The 22,740-nt window shown below is 39.9% G+C and overlaps 1 protein-coding gene across 3 annotated transcripts in view; it reads right to left on the reverse strand.

Annotated features, from left to right (window-relative positions):
• LOC115793060 (ankyrin-3-like) overlaps window positions 1-22,740 on the reverse strand; it is a 115,382-nt gene that overhangs the window by 42,294 nt on the left and 50,348 nt on the right. For 2 of the 3 annotated variants that reach the window (XM_030747788.1, XM_030747787.1), the window contains exons 2-15: window positions 14,102-14,203; window positions 13,729-13,827; window positions 11,435-11,533; window positions 10,721-10,819; window positions 8,901-9,086; window positions 6,828-6,926; window positions 5,425-5,523; window positions 5,128-5,226; window positions 4,348-4,545; window positions 3,662-3,760; window positions 3,367-3,465; window positions 3,186-3,284; window positions 2,893-3,090; window positions 1,382-1,480 (exon numbers count right to left, since the gene is read on the reverse strand). In XM_030747788.1, the coding sequence (XP_030603648.1) occupies window positions 1,382-1,480; window positions 2,893-3,090; window positions 3,186-3,284; window positions 3,367-3,465; window positions 3,662-3,760; window positions 4,348-4,545; window positions 5,128-5,226; window positions 5,425-5,523; window positions 6,828-6,926; window positions 8,901-9,086; window positions 10,721-10,819; window positions 11,435-11,533; window positions 13,729-13,827; window positions 14,102-14,203 (1,674 nt within the window). Of the gene's footprint in view, window positions 1-1,381; window positions 1,481-2,892; window positions 3,091-3,185; window positions 3,285-3,366; window positions 3,466-3,661; window positions 3,761-4,347; window positions 4,546-5,127; window positions 5,227-5,424; window positions 5,524-6,827; window positions 6,927-8,422; window positions 8,447-8,900; window positions 9,087-10,720; window positions 10,820-11,434; window positions 11,534-13,728; window positions 13,828-14,101; window positions 14,204-22,740 lie in introns of all 3 variants that reach the window. The other variant, XM_030747786.1, reaches the window with a different exon arrangement.

Here is a 22,740-nt window from a genome sequence, read left to right on the forward strand (position 1 = left end):
GCCAAAATTACCTACAGTGCAGTTTATCACTTGGAATTTCCAAACTTGTGGCCAAAAAATGCTAAAGTAGTCTCAGTTGTGCAAAAGCACCAAAGTTGAAGATACATGGTTTTTTACTGGCCAGCAAAGATGTTACAATTATTATTATTTTTACATCAGTAGAAAGATCGGTGTTAGTTTACTAGCAGCAGAAGCAGAATTGTGTAGTTATTATTTTGATTCAAATGTTCCCTGCAAACATGCTTTGCAACATAAAGGTTTTAATAACAAAATTGCATCCAATATTTTTTTTCACTAAAAACATTAGCTTACCTGTCACTACTTGTTTAAATCATATTTTTTGATTTCTCAGTGCATATGTTGGTACAAGCGGAGGTTTTAAGGCTCTGCATCACACTCAAAGTTACTCTGTCAGAGGAACTGTCCCACTACACAACAGGTGCAAATCAAACCAGCCCTCCACACAGTGAAGCTCAATGATAGCAGCTGACACAGGGGGGAATTCAAGGTCATATTTTTGTCGTAATACTTTCTTTATTAATTGGGCTAAGAGTTAGATGATTGATGTTTTATTTACATAATTATCTGCAAGTATACAGTACCCTAATCTTCGGCTCTAAAAGCATTTTACAGTGTTTTTCTCATCAACACACACACACTGAGATCAAATAGGGTGGCGCTTTAATTAACTTGAACTGCAATATGTTATGACATATTTATATTTTGCGCCAAAATGTGAAAAAACAAATAATATCTGAACGTCTTTATTCTCACCCAGACAGAAAATGTATTAGAATAATAAAGACCTGATCCTCTTCTTTGTGTGTCTGACACTGAGACAGATTTTAGCGTGACACCGCTAAACAGTGTGGAAGTTTCATTATCATACCTGACCGTCATTATGTTAAACGCTCTCAGATGGAGGCACAAACACACATACAACCAGTGCCAGCAGGTCTGGGCTAAGTAAGTCTGTCAGTTTGTGTGTGTGTGTGTGTGTGTGTGTGTGTGTGTGTGTGTGTGTGTGTGTGTGTGTGTGTGTGTGTCAGTGGGGGAAAAAAAATCTGCTTACAAGGTTTTGTAACATAACAAGCATCTGTTTAATGTGTTGCCCTGTGATCAGACCTAAGGTTGCCACTCCACCACAAAATTACCTCCCAACATCTCTGAGTCCAGTTGCAGCCCAGAAAACACAACACAGCTCTGCTGACTCTCTCAGAGACAAGGGCATGCAACAGCAAGACTTGCAAAAGTGTAAATGATCGCAGTAAGTAGCTCTTCTCAAGTGGCTCATCTTTTTCCTTTCCTTGTTGCTCATGTTTAAGATTCCCTCCCTAAAGCCAGTCATGCTCAGGTCACTCTGCTTTTTCAGACAGCTCACCTTTCCAGCAGCATCAGGTGCAGCTCCCTTCTGTAGGAGCAAACTGGCCACCTCCATCTTGCCATACTTTGCTGCCACATGGAGGGGACTGAAGCCTTTCTGTTGGGCAAAAAAAAAAAAGAAAAGAAGAGAGAGGCAAGTACTGAGGGCATTCAAACAGGAAGGGAATATTTACATTGTTTTAGGTCACACTTGGCTGATGTGGGATCAAGCTGTTCCTCAAGCTGCATAGTTTCTCACAGTGTCTTTCAGCGCTCAGTTCACAAATGAAAATATAATAGATTCAGTTCAGTTCAGTCCTGAGAGCAACAGCTCTTTCCTTTAAAATGCTTGGATGGCATATGACACCTAACATTAATTTCAAAATAACTGAAAAAGTTCAATATTGTGAGTAACGTTTTCCTTTTCCCATATTCTAACTATTATGAGTCCACTAAATTAACCTCATTGAAATGCATGGTAACCTATAAATGAGTATGATCTGTGCATGAGTAATTTATCTATAATAATATAATAAACATAAAGCTTTAACACACTGAGAAAGTGAGGCAAAGGTCTTTATTATCCTCTATACACCTCTTCCACGAGTGGCTGCTTGCCAGTGTGATCACTTGGCTTCCTTCCTGTGTGTATGTGAAGATATTTAAAGATGTTACGTCATATTTTCCAGAGGAATTTGGGACTCCAGAGATTCCAATTTTCTCTGAAATACTTGACCTCATTTGTATGATTGGTAACAGCCAGTAATTGTATGACTCTTCCAGTTTTAAAAATTAAGTTTTAGTCACTTAATTTGTTTTATAAACACTACAAAGAGGTCCACTAATTTGCCTCATATCCCAATTTCTGTGTTCACACACGGATATGATATAATTTGCTTAGAAAGCTGACTAAAGTAAAGTCCCAAAAGATGCTATGTGTGTGCATGAGTGCCAAAGAGAGCGCCATGGGGTTTACCCTTCATTGATCTGTTCTGCTAACAGAAGTCACCTTCAAAGACAGTCCACAAAAACACAACACACACATGAACAAGCTAATTCTCTAAAATCTCTTCCACATCTTTTTAATACCTCCAGCTATGCTATGTAATTAGTTAGATGTGCAACCACCATCACAAAAATGTTTTCTTTTGTGTTCACCAGAATGATCTCAGATTCTTTGCCCAATGCTAACACTTAAAATTTTGTGTTTAAAACGGGATGAAAACAACATTTTAGTGACTGAGATGGTGAGGTCTCCCTACAGTTGTGCACTAGGCATACAACTATATGAAATATACAACAAATGTCTTTCTTTTAATTTACTATGCTTCATATGCACACATCTATCTCTTTGACTATGAATTATTTCACTGTGACAAGAGCATATTTAGTCAAGACAAGAACCTTGGAGGCCACTGGAAACAGAAACTGATGCCCACTAGTGGAGATACTGGAAAATAGTATCCACATTGTAATGTAATGCTTGATTCGTGTGTGTCTGTGTTTGATCCTCCACAAGACATGCAGTACCTTAGTCGCAGATGAGAGTGAGGCACCATTGTCCAAAAGCATGGCAGCGACATCCTGGTGTCCTTCGCGGGCAGCCAGGTGAAGGGGTGTGTAGCCTGAGGTGGTGGCAGCATTGGCAGACGCACCGCAATGCAGCAACTGTTGGACAATGTCGACCTTCCCCAGCCGACTGGATATGTGCAACGCCGTCTGGTCATCCTGCAAAGAGGGAGGAAGTTACTTTGGCCTAGTTCTGTATTGCTTTTTGTTTTCTCCTCGACACAGTGATTGATAATGATGATCTGTATCCTAACCTTGGATTTGGTCTCCACCTTGGCTCCATTCTTTAGCAGGTATCGGACTACGTCTGCCTGGCCTGCCCTGGCTGCCATGTGGAGAGCTGTCTCCCCTCGCTGGAAGGCACACGAGTGGTTGGTAAAGGGAGATTTTTTATATGTATATCTACATGTAGTACATTAAAATATATCTACTCACTACATTGGTGGTATTGGGCGATGCCCCGTGGTGCGTCAGTGCATGGACAATGTTTTCATGGCCCATAAAAGCTGCCACATGGATGGGCGTCAAGCCGGACTGCAGGGAAACAGATGTGATGATCACCATGAAATATTATATTAAAAACCAAAATCAATCTGTCAATTTTTACCCTGAATTAACTGTATATTAGCATCAATACTAAACAACAACAAAATCAATTTCAATTAACTATTTTGTATTAAATGGCACAGAAAGCTTAGAATAGTAAAAGTGGTCCAATCTGCTATATTACCTCCGTGACAGCCTGGATGGACGCTCCATGTTTAAGCAACAACTCCATCACCTTGACTCTGTTCTTCTTGCAGGCAATATGAAGTGGAGTGAAACCATTCTGCGTGCAGAAAAAAAGGATGAAAACCTTAATGTAAAACTGGTATTCTAGTATTGCCATTGAGTAACTCCCCACAGTCTCAAAGCACCTACAACTGGGTGAATGCTTTTGTTAGGGAGTCAAAAGGTCTTCCAGGACATAAATGTGTGGTACAGATGATGGCAGTTGCATAGAAAAATTAAATATGAGGAATAAACCTTAATTTTAAAAATTGTCTTCAGTCATTTCTCTCACAGATCTTTGTTTTTCTCCTCAAATTTGCAGTTCCAGCATCTATTAATATTTTGCCCCATTTTAGAAGAACCTTTAGTGTCCCAGTGTGTTCTCATTCCTGTTTTAAATATTCATATCGGCACAGCAGCACTGCTTACTACATAGTACTAAGTCTCTTATCCAAAAGCTACACAATGTATGTATTTTTGCCCAGATTTTGTTAAAGTTAGTTAAACTACAGGTTTTTTTTTATTAGGACAGTCTTCAGTGTCTAATGACTTTTGACAAGCAACTACCAACATCAACATTTCATTATCTTCTTCTTGAATGTGATTTTCTGCTATCATCATGTGACTTCACTCTTTCAGACCTACCAGAGCCTTGGCATTTGGGTTGGCCTTCTTGTCCACAATGAGCTTGGCCACTTTGTAGTGACCACAGTGAGCAGCAACATGCAGTGCCGTAAGGTAGTCATTGGTGACGTCATCCACCGGCACGTCATGTTGTAGCAGGAGCTGGACGCAGTTCAGGTGGTCCCCCTGAGTGGCCATGTGGAGCGGCGATAGGCCGTTCTATAGAGGGGCCGAGACAGGGAAAGAAAGAGAGAGAAAGAGAGGGGGAGAGAAAGCCAGACAAAGAAAGAGAGAGACAAACACACACGCAGACGGACACATAGACAGATGGACAGACAGACACAGTAAGTTAGGGCATGGCCATGCGCTGCACGGAAAGACTGTGAAGGAAGTTGCTGAGAAGGTTACAGAAGCATTGTTATAACGAGGCCATTACAACAATGTCTATTTTGTTACACTGGTCGTCCTGCGCGGTCAAACTGTAGGGCTGCGAAGGCAGCGAAGACAGGCTGTTCTGGAGAGGTCGCACAGATGTTATGGAGACAATGCGACAACACTACAGCAACAACAGACCTGCTGTCTGAGTGGATGACAATCTTTAAATAGCTCTGTATGGTCAGGAGAGCTGATTTTTTTAAAAACAGTATTCCAGTGTTATTAACAACATGTACTCTGATCTATTCTAGTTTGTTACATCTTAAACTTAGTGAATAACCATGTGATGTGTTCTTTTGTGACCTTTCTTTTCTTTCCTATTCTGAGTTTTGCAGCATCTCCTGAATTGATCGTCCAAGTAACTACCTTGGTCTTGGACAGTATAGGAGCTCCTCTGTCCAGAAGAATTTCTACCACCTGCTCGTGTCCGCTCCTCGCTCCACAGTGAAGAGGTGTCAGACCATCCTTAAAAAAAACAGCAAAACAAAACACAGATTTAATTTTGACGTCTAAAAATATGGGCAAAGAAAGAGCAGCAACTCATTTTTTATATTTTACTGTTAAATAAATATCATTTCATCCATATCGCATATGTATATAATTAAGTCTGTATGTCTAAAAACCATATAATTCAGCCTCAAATGCCTTATTACTTATAATTACCTTGGTCTTTGCATCAATTTTGGCCCCTCTGTCCAGCAGCAACTTTACCATGTTGCTGTTGCCCCTTTTTGCAGCCACATGAAGCGGTGTGATGTCATTCTAAGGGAAAAAAGTGAAACCTGTTACATGATTTTGCTCTCACATTATGCGTTTAAATATATCCACTATTAAACAGAGTGAATTCATCAGAGACTCTACATGGAATTGAGAGGTCTGCAATAAACTGTAATGTTTCCATTCAATCATTAATATAAACCCTGCAACCTTCTTATTAAGGTTTGTTTGTTATCAAGCAAACAGCAGTAAACCAGCTCCATTAAACTGCTGTCGCATAATTTTCTGGACCCAACCAGCAATCATAGTCAAACAGCAGCAGAAACATCAACAGTGCTTCACACACTAGCTGATACAATTACAGGCCACTGATGACTGATGACAAAACTTCAAATTTTTACAGACACCATCTCTGAGATTATTGTGTAAATATCACATAAAAGAAAAACTTTTCTGATGATTAACATAAACAATGATGCCCCAAGTTTGTAAACTAACCAACTTCAATAAGACAGTGAGGTGCAATTTTACTGTCATCTAAAATTAATTATTCTGGCAAAAACAAATTATAATTACATCTCTTCCAGGCCTTTATATTTATTCATATCTCAAATAAATTTTAAATTGAGTCTGGAAATAATATAACTGATAAATTATTTAACAAAATATCTTATTGTTCTCAAAAATCTACTATTTTATGAGGGTATTTATTAGTCCAGAAACCTCTTTCTATTTAACATTTAATAAGTATATATTAAAGGGAATGAACACAAATATGTTAGGAAATGTGCAGGAACTCGTTCATCTTTTTCTTACAGCATTGTACAAGGCAAGATTTGTATGTATGTGTATGTGTTTTAATTTTCAAGCTTCATATTACTGACATTATTATTTTTTTGCTGTGAAAGAAAAAAGAGAGGGAGCTTAACAACTCATTACAGTTTGCGTGTGGGTGGTTTGGGTTTTACTGGGTTTTCTTCTCTAGTAAGCAACATGTGCATGCCACTATCAATGCCAAGTCCAGTAACAGTAATAGATCTGCAGAAATCCTACATTTTACATTTGTTTTGCCAGTCCATGCTCCTTTCCTGAAGGGCTCATAATAAATGCAGAATATAGAATGACATTATTGACTCCTTTTGCTTTGCCTAAATATGAAAGAAGGTAATAATGACAATGAAGGGATTTTCCTCAATCACAGAACCTAAGCTATACATTTGTTTTACTGCTGTATATACTTTTTAATCCATCAAACATACCATTAAATTGATATTTATTGGGTTTACCTAAAAAAAAAAAAAAAAAATGCATACACCCTTCCCAGCCAGCAGAGGGCAGGAGAAACTCACCCGAGCCATGAAGTCCACAGCAGCCCCACGGTTCAGCAAAAGCGTGGCCACATTAATGTTGCCATAATGTGCTGCGATGTGGAGGGGGGTGAAACCACTCTGAAGATTGAAGAAATGCAACAACACACATGCAGACAAACAAATATACACACCGTGTTAATAAAAAATTGGAACAACATTCATGCAAGATCAAACCTTACACAATCCCACTCCATTAAACAAGGACACACTCTTTTACACTGACACCTGACTTTTCTAACAGTTGTAGAAAAAGTCTTTTTCTCCCACTGAAGCATCAAACATGGGGCCAACTAAACTATAAAGGTTTTACATTTAATATACATGACCTTTCAACCTCCCAAAATATAACTCACTGAGGAAAAATAAATCCAAATTACAAAGAGGTGCAAAATAATCACCCTGCAAATGAACCTAATGTCCATTTGTGAACTTCTTTAATGAGAGCAGTCCCGGCTCAGGCAGCAGCTGTCCAAACAACAAACCGACACTGTCCAATCAGTGACTGAGGCTTACATTAAGCACTCCCAACTGCTGGAATTTTAATTTCAAATAGCCAAAAATCAATCAGGAAGCAGTATGGACCCTGCTGGTATCTTGGTCTGACGAATTTCAAAACATTTCAGAAACTCACCAAAATTATCTGCTTGGAAATAAAGCGCTATTTATAGCAAAAAAACAAACAAAAAAGCACAACATAACAAAACAAACAAACAAACAAAAAAAACCTACAATGTCTTTCTTCCATCTTCCAAACTGAGTACAAATTTGTTTACCACAATGCATAAGTCTGAGATCAAAGCCATTTTGGGATGAATCATACCAGAGCCTGCCAAAGCCACAAACAATGCCAACCAAAACAGGCACACACAGAAGGTGGCCACCTGGCTTTGGTTCGACAAAGGAGGCCGATGTTACCACAGAAGCAGTGTCACACTAGCTTGTTGCTTTGGTCCCATGCAAAATGCTTTAGGTTCAAGTGTTAAGGATTGGATGTACTAGAAATCAATAAAGGATACACTAGTAAACAAATTAGACAGTCTGTCTACTGGTACAATGAAGGGTTACTTTACAGCTTAAGGGGAATTAGACTGCCATGCAGGTTATGGACAAACTGCTGCTTTTAAATGAATGATAACCATTTTTCATGCGTACACTGGTTATCATGCTAATCAGTTTCATGGAAGGACTGTGTCAGGACACATTAAGACAACATATTTTAAACAGGGATGAGCAATTAGCCAAAAATAAGACACTTCAGCTTTGGACACCATGAAACCATTAGAATCAAGGAAAACCTTGATACCCAAGCCTCTAGACTCAGATTTATTAAATCAGTATTAGTGAAGCATGCGCTTTTGCTCTGATTTTCTCGATCACCAGATATGTCCACTACACTAATGAAGCAATGAAGAGGAGGAAGGCAGGACTGAGCTAAAATGGAAAAGGGGGAGTGACAAAGGGCTGCAGAAACACTACTGCATCAAGTCAGGGCCACTGAAGTGATTGTTGTTGTTGTTTTCAAAGTTTTTATGAACTACGATGAACACTACAGAATGTACAGAGTAGAGGTGTACCTCTGTTGTTCTATTCACCATCATCTACAGAGTCAGCCAAGAGAGGAGAGAATGGGCAATTAGTGAGAACAAAAAAACAAAAAAAGGGCCTTCACTGACATGAAGTGGAGGAGCAGAAGAGGAAGAGGCAGTGCAAAATTATTTTATGGCAGAAAAGTTCCGGCGTGCATTCTGCACTGAAAATTAGATTTTAAGAATGAGAAGGATTTTCTCAGACTGAAAACTCTTCCAGAGATAAAACTTGCCTAAAAAACAAATAGGAGTGTACTTCTGCTCCTTTTCCTTTTCTAAAAGAAAGAGCATCGATAACAAATTCAAACAATAAAGAGAAAGAGAAAAGGCTCCAAAAAAAAAAAAAAAAACCTACAAAGAAAGTCAAAGTCATCAGTACTGAAAGCAATGAATCAAATTATTAAAGAGGGGAAAAAAAACTGATGAGTCACCACTAAAGATGGGCTACAGCAGTGTTTTCACTCACCTTGGACTCGACGTCTGCGTTGTGGTCGTTCTGAAGGAGCAGGGCCGCGGCCTTGGTGTCGTCCTTGCGTGCAGCAATGTGCAGGGCAGGCAGGCGCACCTTGCCCTTTGTATCATTCTCCAATAGCAGGGAGACCACCTGGTCATGGCCCTGCTGGAGGGCCACCGCCAGAGGGGTAAAGCCATCCTGCATAAGAGGTGTAGAAGTGAGTAAGTGATGATAGGTGAGACTGGATGGATGATATGAGCAAATTAAAAGCAGGTTTATGAAGCAATGGTTGTTAAATGTTGCATTTTTAATTTTATGCAAGCACAGATTAAAGAGTTTTATATGTAAGGATCAGTGCAGGTGTTCTGTGATTGTTGACTTTTGTCTGACAACTAGGTTAACTATGCCTGGCTATGTCATTATCATGAAAAGGCTAGTAGAAAAATATGGATAGGATATGGAAGCTTGTTTCTGCCAATGACTTTTAAAAACTTAAAATAGAAAATATTGCACCCTTGTGGCAGTTGGACCTGCAGGAGCATTTATAATAAACTATAACTTCTCATGCTGTAGTAGTTAATGTACATTTTTGCTACATTTCCAAACCACCTCTTTATATAGGACACAAATTTAAGTTACATAATAAGAGGATGTGGAGGAGAAAGCTCACATCTTCTCTACTTCCCACTCATATTGCCCTTATGATACATAATTCAGCTGAAAGCACCCTGCCATATTAGTGTGTTTTTGATACTGTATGTCTCAATATGTGGGTGGGCAGAAGTGCACATACACACACACACACACATACACATATACATACATATATTTTTTTCTGTCCTGATAAGATGGTCTCTTTCAAGATGACGTGAGGGGTGAGTCATCACAGCTGAAGACTGATGGGAGATTATGGACTGACGTGTTAGACAGCGCTCTCCATCGCCATTGTCAAAATACCAAATGAGGGACGATCTAATTGGAAGAATTGGTTTCCATTCCTCTGTGGCCTTACTCCACACCTTACTAAGGCACTTCTTTTAATTTGTCACCAGTTTGTATATTACCAAACATTAAGTTTTAGTAAGTACTGGATTTATGTGCAGAATGGTCTGTGTGCATAGGTGCAAATATATTCTTTGTATATGCATGTAGCCCATAAATGTAAACCTGTGGCTGGCAGGGCAACTTCGGTATTGCATTAGCCCCATTACTAATTTATCTCTGTATGTGCACATTTGTGTGTGAACGTGCTGTGACTGGTAAGTGTATGTGTGTATGAGCTCCACAAACGAAGCAACGTTAATCAGAGCAGTAACAGCAGCAGCAGCAGCCGTGGAGGGGAGGCAGCGAGCAGTGCAGACCTCATCAGTGACCCACTCAAGGTCACTTTACCTCCACTACCATACACTACCAATCAATGAAGTTGTGCCTAGTCCCTCATAAAGAGATGGGGAGGGAGGAGAGGAGGAGGGGTAGAATAGTGAAAAGACAAGAGAGGGATCATGTGAGACAGAAAAGATGAGAAAAAAGACAAAAACAGGAAAGTGAAAAAAGGGAACAGAGATCAAGATACAGATGGAGACACAGGCAGAGTGGGTGGGGTTTGGAGGAAAAAGGGAGGAAGGGACGGAAACAAAGGAGGAGAGGAGATGGAGGTGGATAGTACAGCACATGAAAAAAAAACAGACAACAGCGGCAGAGAAAATGCATGAAGACACACATCAACAACATGACTATCAGCTAACAGAACAGCATATAAGCTCACTCTCATTCTCTCTACCACACACACACACACACACACACACACACACACACACACACACACACAGTACCTCAGTGGCAATACTCTGGCTGGCACTGTTCTCCAGAAGGAACCGCACCACCTCCAGGTGATTCTCCTGGGCTGCCATGTACAGAGGAGTAAAGCCATTCTGCACACAACATGGACCAAAACACACACACAATCTTTTTCAAACATTATACAACAACATGATATTAATCTTTACCACTGCTTACACAAGAAATGAATCAATGTTTCTTTGTAGTTAGTTGTTTTAAACTTGGTTTGAGTGTGTTTTGCAAGTCATGTGACATCTCCTAATATGATGACAATTATACTATCAAGGGATATTAGTGATATTAGTGTAACTGATGATCTTTAGAATAAGAGATATACAGACAAACCAAAATGTTCTGGTAGTCTGAAGGTAAACAGTTTTGCCTCTGTTTGCTATTTTTAGATTTGATATTACCAGACAGAAAGAAGCTGGCTGAATATTTTCTCTCGCCTAGACCTAATAGAGTTAAATATGAAAAGCAAGGACAAGCAGTTTCCTGGAGAGGCAGAGGCCTAGTTGGCATGATGCCAGTTTCTGTCACTGAGGATCTCTCCCTCTATGTCAGTGACTATATGATACAGTATCATATCAACAAATGTGTGAATCACGGAAGTGTAAATATATTCAAGTTTCAGATCATAAAGGTAGACCAACAGGACTTTGCTGTCATTTTGACATTGACACGTATGCATGCTGAGTATATCCCACCTGAGACTGTGCATTGACATTGGCTCCATTAGTGACCAGCTCTTTGACGACTTCCGTCTGGCCAGCCAGTGAAGCTATGTGCAGAGCAGTGTTTCCTTTCTGGATTACATGGAACAACCAAAGGAATGTGTGTTAAGCTCTGCCCCACCTGTCCCACAGTTCTACATGTATGCGTGTGAGTGTGCAAATGTGACTGATTGCCACTACAGGCCTGCATATATCCACGTCAGTATCAATGCGCACCAGTGAATCCCCTTACACAGATCACATGTTTGTACTGCTGGCGGTCCAGCTCTGGCATCCCCCTGTGTGCGCTGCCAACAATGTGTCACTTCCTATCCTGCCCTCAAATAAAACTACTGGAGGCTTTTTTTATGAACCTGCACAGGTCCTTGTGAGGGCAGAGTTGACCCTCAGCCTGTCTCATGGCCACATGATCCTGGGGATTGTTAGTCACAAAGTTTTTTTACACAATAGTGATCAGTCACGTATACTGTGTAGTATAGCGGGGAAATTTGATAGTCATGGCTGCTGAGGCTCACAGCAGACTAATAAACAGACAGCAACAACAGCTTCTGTACTGCTGAGCCTAAAATTTGTTTTTTGTTTTTTTAAACCTACATTGCTTTAAATTTAAATTTACTTAAATTTATTAGACCACCACCCAATATAAGGTTTAAGTCACAGTATTGGTAACTACTAAAAAAATCCATCAGTATGCACAAGCTCTTAAATCAAAATTATGTTTTTAATGCTAAAATGTAAAATAACAAATTTCAGTTTTTACTTGCATTCCTGAGCAGAAAAATTTGATTTAGTGCTTGATTAATTTCTGACTTCTCAGAGAAGTCGGGCCGGCATATTTTTAAAAAATATTTGTGTTATGACAGGTGATCTAAAATACTTATTAAGCACTTAATTTTACTATTAATTTAGATTTAGGCTGGTTGTGCTTTATGTTTAACATTTATGACCTATAGTGGTCTTCCCACAGTAGACACTATGTTGTGAACACTACTGGAATCCAGTGCGATGCTACGCATGTGACAAGTTTCAGCTTTTGTTTGGAATAGTGTTCACTCAGATCTATTGTAGCTTTTAAAAGAGTGGCAACACTTTAACAACAGTGTTGAAGAAATGCTGACTGCACTATATGCGAGGCCAAACCTCTGAACTCCCATGACAATCCATGTTGCAAAGAGCTCGCTGACAAAATTCCCCCAAAATACCAGCTCCTACAAAACACTTTCTGCTTGAAAAATATGATTATATCTTTACAGTGTTACATTTAAGCACTGAAAGCACATCGATAAAGGCAGGTGAACATCATGGGCTTTGGTAAATATTAAAAAATTGTCGAAATTCCTTCACTGAAAGATCACTGCCATTTACGTTGCCATTTCCCTCAAATATAATAGGCTAAACTAAGAAACACTATTAAGTAATTTTCAAGAGACAAATTTAAGTTCATGCAATCAGTGCAGCGAGACCACTACACCTTTAAAAGATCAGCTATTGTATCAGTGGCTACTAATAACAGGATTGTTTAATTCTCCCACAGTAAGAGCAACCCAATGATGAGGGGCAGATAAACAATAACTCTAGAATCAGCCACAGAGTCATATTGCTAAATAAGAATCCTCGATAGCATTGCCTCCTCTGGCTGCTTAAAAAGGAATTGATCGGCATTAGGATACAAGCAGACACAGACATTTCAAACTAATCCCTGAGCATCCTCCGGGTCACAAGACAGAGATATTTTAATTGGGAAAATTTTCTCCTTGATCTTGAATATTTTATTGTATCTTATGTTTATGTCAGCGCTAGGCGTGTGGCCTGGGGACGAGAGGCTGAGCCAGACCACTAAATGGCAGTAAAAGGCTCCAGGGTAGATATATGGAAAACATTTTCAGTGGCTCTTCCTCTCAGCTCCCTTTAGCATCACAATGAAGATACTTCCATAGCAAAAACCCTCCTTATTACAATATATGTATGCATTTACAATACATAAAATATAACACTACAAGTGTTTTTGCTTACCTTGATGTTTAATACATACAATTATTGGATTGCACACCTTTGCTTCATTCTAGCATTTATTTAATTATTTTCGTATGCTTTATTATCTGTCTACTTCCAGCACCAATCCCCACAGACCTCATTAAATATTGATCCTGCTAACAAAGGCTGCACACTTTGCCATACCAATTCTGCATACTGTTTAATCCTACAGAGAAGCCATGTTCTGTGCTCGATCCAAATATAGTCCTTTATTATAGGGGAGTTGGTCTTACCTTTGTGGCTGCGTCCACTGTGGCGCCGAGCTTCAGCAGCTCAGCAACAACCTCTACATGCCCCTCCTTGGAGGCCAGATGAAGAGCATTTAGACCATTCTGAGAAAGAACCATGTTTAGAGGAGTTAGTGGGTCTCATGCATGAAGAGATAATACGAGATCGGATTTAATTGTGCATAATATTTTGGTTAAAATCATCTATATTTTATCCATTGGAGGATGCCGTTTGTTAAGCTATACATGAATCATTTAGTTCTCTATCTTAAATTTGGCTTGAGAAGCAGTGCAGTCCATGCATAACCTCTTCTTTAATTCAAAAACCACAAGCATGCAGAAGTACATGGCAGTTTTTTTTGAATAAGACAAAACTTACTTGATTACAAATGTTAATCTCAACCCCAGACTTGAGGTAGTCAAGGACTTTTTCGAGGTTCCCTGCCCGGGCAGCTCGCAGGTAACTGGCATTACTATCAGACTTAAGAGGAGGAAACAAAGAGAGTGAAAGAGAGCACAAGAGGCAGACGAGAGAGAGACAGAAACAAAGAGAGCTGAATTAAGCACTGCATAGGCTTTTCTGCATTAAAATATTAAACATTTACCATTAGGCACACAGTAGAACAAAACACATGCGTTACTGTACCAGGTAGAACTCTGTCATAATTTCTCAGACATCCAAAACATCTTATTTGGGGGAAAAAACAAAGCTAATATTCACAGATACATTGTGTCCACTGTCACACTGCAAACAAAAAAGTCCACTTGTATTTCAAAGCAAGAAAACACAAACATTTCAAGAAGTAAATCCATGAGAAAGCCAATAGAGCCTAAGCATATTTTCCCAACAATTCAAATCATCCTTCATCATCCATCATATCCCACTGGAATGTTATTGCAGCTTTGTTAAATCCAAATGTCCATGATTCCCCAGTGTAAGAAGTTCAGTGACCGGGTGGTCGCTACAGCTGCCACAGAGACCTCCTCTTTTCCTCCGAGATCTTTTCTGTCCACCAGCAAAACAGTTATGACTCTATGTCCCTGTGCTATGAGAAGCAGAGCATCCTCTATTCTGCTCAGCTGTCCTTTATTTCACTACAGAAATAGGGCTTTGCACACCAAAATATAATGATGAGGCAAGCACTTTTTTTTTTTGCCCCATAACAAATGTGGCGAGCATGTGCATGTAGAGAAGAAAAGAAAGGGAGGGAGCAAGATTGAAAGAAGGAGAAGAGAAGAAAGAAGGAGAAAATAGAAAAGAAGAGACAGAGATAGTTTCTTTTTCTGTGTTCATGTTAGCTCGGACGACATTAGGGCTGACATGAAATGACACACAGCAAACTCTGCACATTTTGCCTTCCTTCTTCGCAGCAGCAGCCTTGCAAAGAGCATTTTGTAAAACTCAGCACTGGTGCTGCTGAGAGCAGGAGGGAGAGAAGCTGTGATATGCTGCTTCATAACAGGGGCACAAAACCAAATTCCCCTGATTTATCAAAAGCCCAGACTTGCTAAATTTAGCTTGCATCCAGAGACACGTAGGATAAACTCAGCAGGGCAATGGTACAAGCGGTTATCCAATATTGTATTCTCCGCCTCCCTCTCCACCATGCTTGTCCAGAAATAACTCTGACGAGCATAGAGGGAACTGACCCTTTGCCAAGATGTGAAGGAACAAGACACCAGTATTAGATTGTTCCACTAGTCTGTATAAAACTTTGAGAGGAAAATATTTCTGTTTGTGCTCTTGCACGCATGTGTGGACAAACAAATTAATGGCAAATGAGGCAGTGTTAACTGGAACCCAAGTCATTTCCTGTTTACAAGGTTACAAGAAACCATTAAGCTAAAACTTATATCTCTGCAGCCACATCTAGAGATTTCTCCTTCCTTTTTCCATACCCCCAACCCTCTGAGGAATGTTTGATAGCACTGAATCACTAATGATATTTCTGCTCTTGTGGCCTTGAAAAGAAAAGTCATGATGCAGACTCTGAGTGGTACAGAGCCTGAACCAGCATGATCACCGAACAGCAAAAACGAGCCATGGGCCGAGAACAACTACAGAAAATATACAGCTATTACCTTTATCAAACACATGTTCAGATGTAACATTATAATTGTCTAAAAAGGGGAATAATAAAAATTTGAGATTATTTCTTAACGCTGAGGCTCCAGTGGGTGAGAGTATCTTAGCATTGCTAAGCATTAGCACTGCTGAATTGTACAGAGAAATAGGCCAGTGACACCGAAAACCTGTAAACATCCAGTGCCTATACCCTGGATCTTTAGCCAACTTCCAAATAGTTTTATAAACAGTGTAGTTATTCAAATGATGCAATGCAAAAAAGGAATACTTAAAAAAAAAATCTTAACAGCAATCAACTTAAAACTGATAAGAAATTCAGAAATTTAACATAATGCAGGTAGTAAGTCTTTCATAATAACCACCTACTCCAGCCACAGTCAGCAGTCACTTTCCACCACATTCTTACCATCACACAGCACGTTTTCTATTAATCTGTTTGCTGTTACGGCTGCATTTCTTTTGATTTCAACCTCATTTACAGTGGCAAGCAGTACCCATGCAGAAATGGTGAGAAAACATGATATTAAAGGGGGATGTTGAACAAAATAAATTGAGCAAGAATATGAGATCATTCCCCTCAAAAGAAACGTCATACACATTTTTACACTCTCATTTAGTTATAAATTTCCCAAATTCTAGCAGCACTTTTTTTTTGCTGTTTCTGATATTTTGCTTTTACTATGTCAGCTGCAGAATTAAGCACAGCATTAATTCAGGCAGGGCTTGAAATCAAGCTCAGCCACAATCCTGTATATCAGCTTACTTCAATTCCAGCTCACATCAGCATTTTGCACATCTGATACCCTTCTATGCATCCAGATAACAATTCTCATAGAGGGCATACTGTCTAAGATGCTTTAAAGTTGCTGTGCATCTGCAAGACACAGTGCAGCCCACTTCTGACTGAACTCTTGCTTTTCATGCTCTTTCTGTCCTAATCAGTATATATCACTGATACCTGCTCCATTCTACGCCGGTGTATCTTTGCTGCTCTCCCCCTCCCATGTGTGCACACTAAAGGGGATGTTTCATACCACAAAGTGGAAATTACTGCAGATGGATTTTGACTATAGTGGTCCCGTGTGATATTTAAGATTTTCTTTGTCAAAACTTAAAAGAAACTGAAATGAGTGAAATAAGTTTCAAGATGGACTTAACATTAGAAATCAGAATCTCACCTGTTGTCTGTCTTAGCTTCATGATGGCTTATTGAAGCCAAAATCTCTCCACATGCTACAATATCTGAGTGCAACACACATGTTTATGTTCCTGTGCATGTCTGAATGACTGATACACATTGCAGCACGTACGTTTCTTACTAACTTCCCGTGTGTCCTTATTGTGAAGCATGCTGTGTAAAGCCTGCCTATGTGACCCACGTATGAGCTCTCCTGAGCGTAACCAAATGCTTGACCGCTCTGAAACCCCTGACATGAAAATGCAAAGGTCACACTGCTGTGGACAGAGAGCATGCACCAAAACTGCTGCTTGATTTACGCCATCAAATACTGCTTAAGTCAAACATGATATCTAAATGAAGGATCACTGGTTGGCAGCAGATGAGATAGAAATCATTCATTAATCATTAGAGAAAAGTTGCACTATTAAGAGTTTTTACATGTTTCTATGATGACTTGCATAGTCTTTTAAACATCACACACTGTTCTTTGCTTCTTCCAACAGATTAAGTAGTCCACATCTATATCTATATCTACATTATTACTCATTTCAGTTTATCCCTTAATGCCCACAGTGACCAACATGTCCAGCCCTACAGCCACACCCCATCTATGTCCAGCATGAGGGATCTTGGAGTCTTTGTGAATGAAGTATTACACAGGACAGGGTTTCAGATTAGTAAGAGAAATATCATTAAGCCTCCACAGATCAGAGGTTCAAAGAAAATGGGGCCATTAAAGACTAGGTTAAGCCTGAAGGAAAGCATTAATCTCATGTTAGATAGAAAGAAGAGGATGAGAGAGAAATCTGGCACACAAGTGCGAACTCAAAAAGCTGTAAAATTATACTGTCATTTCGAATTAAAGTCTTAAAGAGCCAGAAATTGAACTAACTTTCAGGTAAGACACTATAAAAAAGGAGAATTAACCATATGGGTTCCAATTAATAAAGCCCTGTCACCATTGTCTGCAGATGCTCTTTAAAAGTAAAAAGAAATCTGAATAAATAATAGTGAGGCCTTTGTGCTGGCATTTGATGAAACACAACGTGTGTTTCTGATAACATCACTGCACCTGTTTCATGGAGTGGCTTAGCTCTTTGAAACTGAACAACCCCTTAGGGGTCCAATCTGCTTTTTTAACAAGAGTCAAGCGGAAGAAGAAAACCCAGTCAGTGCTGGAGTTTTGATAAAAAAAAAGGTTTCAAATATCTAGTAAAAAAAAATCCCTGTTTTTTTGCTAACACTGTGTTAATAAATAAAGATAAAGATAATAAAGATACATGTACAATGAGCTATTACATGGTTAAATTATCTCTCTCTTCTACGTTAAAACAAAACCAAGCAGGTTTTAAATATAAAGGCAGAACAGTCAGATCATTCACTTATTGAAGAATGTCATGACCCTTTGGTGCTGCCGAGTGTTTGTTTTCATTCCTGCTGAATCTGTACTTGGCACTTTTTCTCCTCATGACATCAACGCCGTGATAGTCTAGCTGGATAGAAGATAATTAGTTAGTATAAAGAACTGATATCCTGCTCTACCAGACTACAATGATGTCAGCTTGGCACTATGTGCTCACAGCAAAGCAGAAACTCACACATCTACGTTAAAGAAACAATACATGTTCATTGACATGGAACTGTACCAGCATTTATATACAACACCTTTCTCGTCTTAATGACCACTCAAACTGCTTTAGACTACATTTAATCACACATTGATATACTGTTTTATTCTGTTCACTTTAAGCGGCATTCATCCACAGCTCATTTAGAATCACCAATGAACCTAACATGCATGGTTTTTGGACTGCAGAAGAAAGCTGGAGTATGTGCAAACTCCACAAAGAAAGGCCCCAGCTGGGCTTCAAACCAGGACCTTTCTGTGCTGCAGATAAAAATATGTAGGCACAGACACATGTTGATGTCATTGCTGTAGACGCTCTCTGAACTCAGGGAGCTTAGAAGAGGAGAGCCAGAGCAGCAGCAGCTGTATTGTTTGATTTTATCCCCTGCTCTCCTGACAACACAAAACTCACAGAGGTCCACAGATCTACAAGCACAAAGCCAAGGGCATGGAGTAACAGGCCACAACATCTATGCGTGCCAGAGAACATCATCTCAGCAACCACCACATCCATTCCTCTCATCTCTAAAGAGTCGAACCTCCCAAATCCCCTGCCCTGTTTATTTCCCCACGGAAACTTCATTTCTTTAGTTTTCTCAGTGCTAAATAGAGAAATGCTATTGATGAATTAATCCCCAATTTCAATTACAACAAGCTCACACCAGAAAATCTTCATTAAACCTTTCAGTGAAATGGATGCAAAGCATGTTATTGGCAAAGCAATAAATGATATCTATATGAGGATATATATGTTACATTTTTGAGTCTTCTCATATTTTAAATGTGAAAGATGTATGTACTGTGCACTAGCTGCAAATATTTAGGAGACAAATGGTTCAGTGTGCCACTTTCTAAAGCACATTCTAGGCAAAGGGATAGTAAGAAAGTCACTGTGTGGCTTATAAAGCAAATGAATTAATGAATCAGCAAGTAAGTACATCACTTTGGAAAAGATTCATTCATTCAGAGCATTCATTGATGAAACAGCTTTACTGAGAGAATCCTCACACTAGAGTAATTCAACAAAAGCTTCAGGTGAACTACATACTTTGCTTTCTCTAATAAAACCCAAATTTGGTGTGCATGCATCCATGCGTTGAGAGCTTAAGACACTGGCAATAAAAATCCAGAAATAATTTTCAGATCAGGGTCAGCATAGCTGTTTCCTGTCTTCATTCTAAGCTAACCTTGATGTGTGTAAACAAAATGTGAAATGCTATGCGGGATCAAACACTCACACAAACATGCATGCTTCAAGCTCTGTTCATCTGAGTGCATAAGATCAGCTGACTTTCAATGTTCATACGCAGCCACAACCTAGTTCAAATGAATGACACAGGACCAGCACCATTCTAGTGGTTTGGTGCACCACTAAATGTATGAAATCGACCTCTGAGTGAGGCAATAACCAAAATCACAAAATGAGTCTAATTTAAAAAAATGCAATTAGAAATGTGAGGAGAAATTCTAGCACTACTCACTTGGGTTAGGAAGACAGCACCCTCTTCCACAGCCATGGTCACTTTCTTTCCCTCTTTCTTTCTCTCCTCAGAATGACGAACCGTGAAACCTGAGCTCAGAGTGGCCAGCCAGCCAAGCAGCCAACCAGTCATTTGCTAAGTCAGTCCGTTAGCTAGCCCTGCCCTTATCTCAGCCTCCTGAACATCCATCCCATGCACTCAGAGAAAAGAGTAAGGTGCCATTGGTTCAGGTGACAGAAAAAAAAAAAGAAATCAAAGCAGACTAAGAAGTGCTAGCATAGGAGTTAGTGGATACAGCACCTTCCACTGTCTGGTCAATGCCCTGTGCACCAGATAGAGGGCTGGAGGGAGGTTGAAGTATTGTAGAGGGTAAAGAAAATAGATGTCAGGAGGAAAAACTAGAGAGGGGGGTCTATATAGCACTGCTGTAGCAAGTAAACAAATCACTGAACATCTCATAGTCTTTCATGCTGCAGAAAGGACACATGCCAAATCCCCTCTGCTGCCTCTCTCCCTCCCTGTCCCCTCTCTCTCTCTCTCTTTTTTTTTTTATCAAATATGTCAACAAGAGTAAATCCCTGCTGCCTCGCAGAAGCTGCCCCCTGCACCAGAAAGCACCTTTAAAATAGGGTGGGTGCAGGAGGAACACCCCGACTTACCATAATAGCTGAGGCTTCTCCCTCCCTCTCTGCCTCCTTCCTTTTCTTTCTCACCTTCATTTACTCTCAGGGTAGGTGGGTGGGGGTGTCACCGTGATCTTGATATCCAAGGTTGGGTAGGCAATGAGGGACAGGGGCCAAACTGAAAATAGCAGCTGAAACAAATACTTTTGCTAAAATGCCCCCCCCCCCCTCCCCTGTCAACCCCTCTTGTTATCCCACCCACTCCCCCCCCACTCATTCTCTCTGGTTCACCCTCCCTGCCAGCATGTAGCTCTTTATTGTCATCCTGCTTATCAGCTATTTTTTCCCCCCCCCAAACAAAAGACCAGTTTCAGTGCTGTGAGTTAATGTCCAGGCTGGGCAGGATCTCACCTAGTTGTATAGAATGAGCCAGGGGAATCTCAATACATGGGTGCTAGCGGTAGTAATTCTACGTGCGTCTACTGATGGTGATTTATTGAGTTTATATTTCCAATAATAACAGAGAATAACAACAACACCAGACACTATTTTAGGGGCAGGTGGACCAGAGGGGCACCCCCAACAGTCAATGGGGATACTTTAACAGAGGATTAGGGGCTTTTCTCTCAGTATTAGGGACACCCTCTGTCTTTCCACCTCTAGCCCCTCACCAGGCACGCCCCACTTTTCCTCGCAGATTCTACTGGATAATCCCCCACACAGTAAGACAGCGGCCAAGTATATTCACTGCTCTACATGAAGAGCTGGATCTGATTACTGCCTGCATGAACAGGTTAAGCATAACATGCAGCATAACTAATAAGGTATATATTTTATCTTGCATTATTACACCCATGGGTGGCATGTGATCTGATCATTTATCTTGCAAGACCACCCACTACAGCTATGCTTTGCTTTTGCAAAGCTTTTAGTTACATGTTTACAAAGGTCTGGCACCACACACACAATCAAGCAGAGAATGTTGATAATGGGTAATATCATAACACTATATACCAACACAGCACACATGCACTGCAGCCCTGAACCTCTCTTTAACACTATCTGAGTTAGCTGCATATGAGAACACAAATATCTAAATCAGTCAGAGTCAGAGTTCCCCAGTATAAAGTCAGCGTAAAATCCAATTGCACCCACACCCACAGCGAGTGAGTGGGTGTCATGTGCCAGCCCTAGCCTAAACCACATACAGTATTTCCATTAATGAGAACGTGGCAGAAGAAAACAATCTTCTGTTGTGTGCTCTTGTGTGCTGTTGTGTATCACGTGTGTCAGAAATTAGAGCTAGTAGCTAAGAATGGCATAGGTCTACATCATAGGCCTTCAGCATAGTGAAAGAATCCACTACAAAAGTGAATCATCATTTAATTTTGGGGAAATGAAGGCCTAAGGCATGGGGAAATAAGCTATCCAAGGGTTTTACAACACAGAAAACTCTGTGATCATCCTTTAAATCTAGGATTTGGGTTTAAGGAAGGACTGTGGCTATAGAAAATTAACTATGGTTAAGAATACCAAGTGCCTTGAGATGACTGATGTTGATAAGCATATTTGCTAAAAAAAAACAAAAAAAAACAACAACAACATACTTTTATTTTCAGTGGAAGATAATCTAATCTGAAGATGATCTAAATACTGATATTGTGGTTTACTGCCAGCATATGGAAAATCCCTAATACACTGCGTATTATATTTTGGCAATAAATAATAAGCACAGTTCATCAGCGTTACACCCATGCTTGGTATTTTTTTAGTGGGGGAAACCTTGGCTATCCTAGAAGCACTGCCTGATGTACCACATACATTCATGTACATACAAACAGAAGAGTCACATGCACTCCATCCCACAGCAATGCCTCGCGCATTCTATTACTATTCCAGATGACTAACACCACTGTATTATGGGTATTTTCCAGCTCTATAAACTGCCAGATAAGAGATAAAGAGAGTTAGGGACAATCAGCTAGAGTCAGAGAAATTTAAATGAAGAGAGAGAGAGAGAG

Source organism: Archocentrus centrarchus, chromosome 15 (genome assembly GCF_007364275.1).
Source record: "Archocentrus centrarchus isolate MPI-CPG fArcCen1 chromosome 15, fArcCen1, whole genome shotgun sequence".
NCBI lineage: Eukaryota > Metazoa > Chordata > Actinopteri > Cichliformes > Cichlidae > Archocentrus > Archocentrus centrarchus.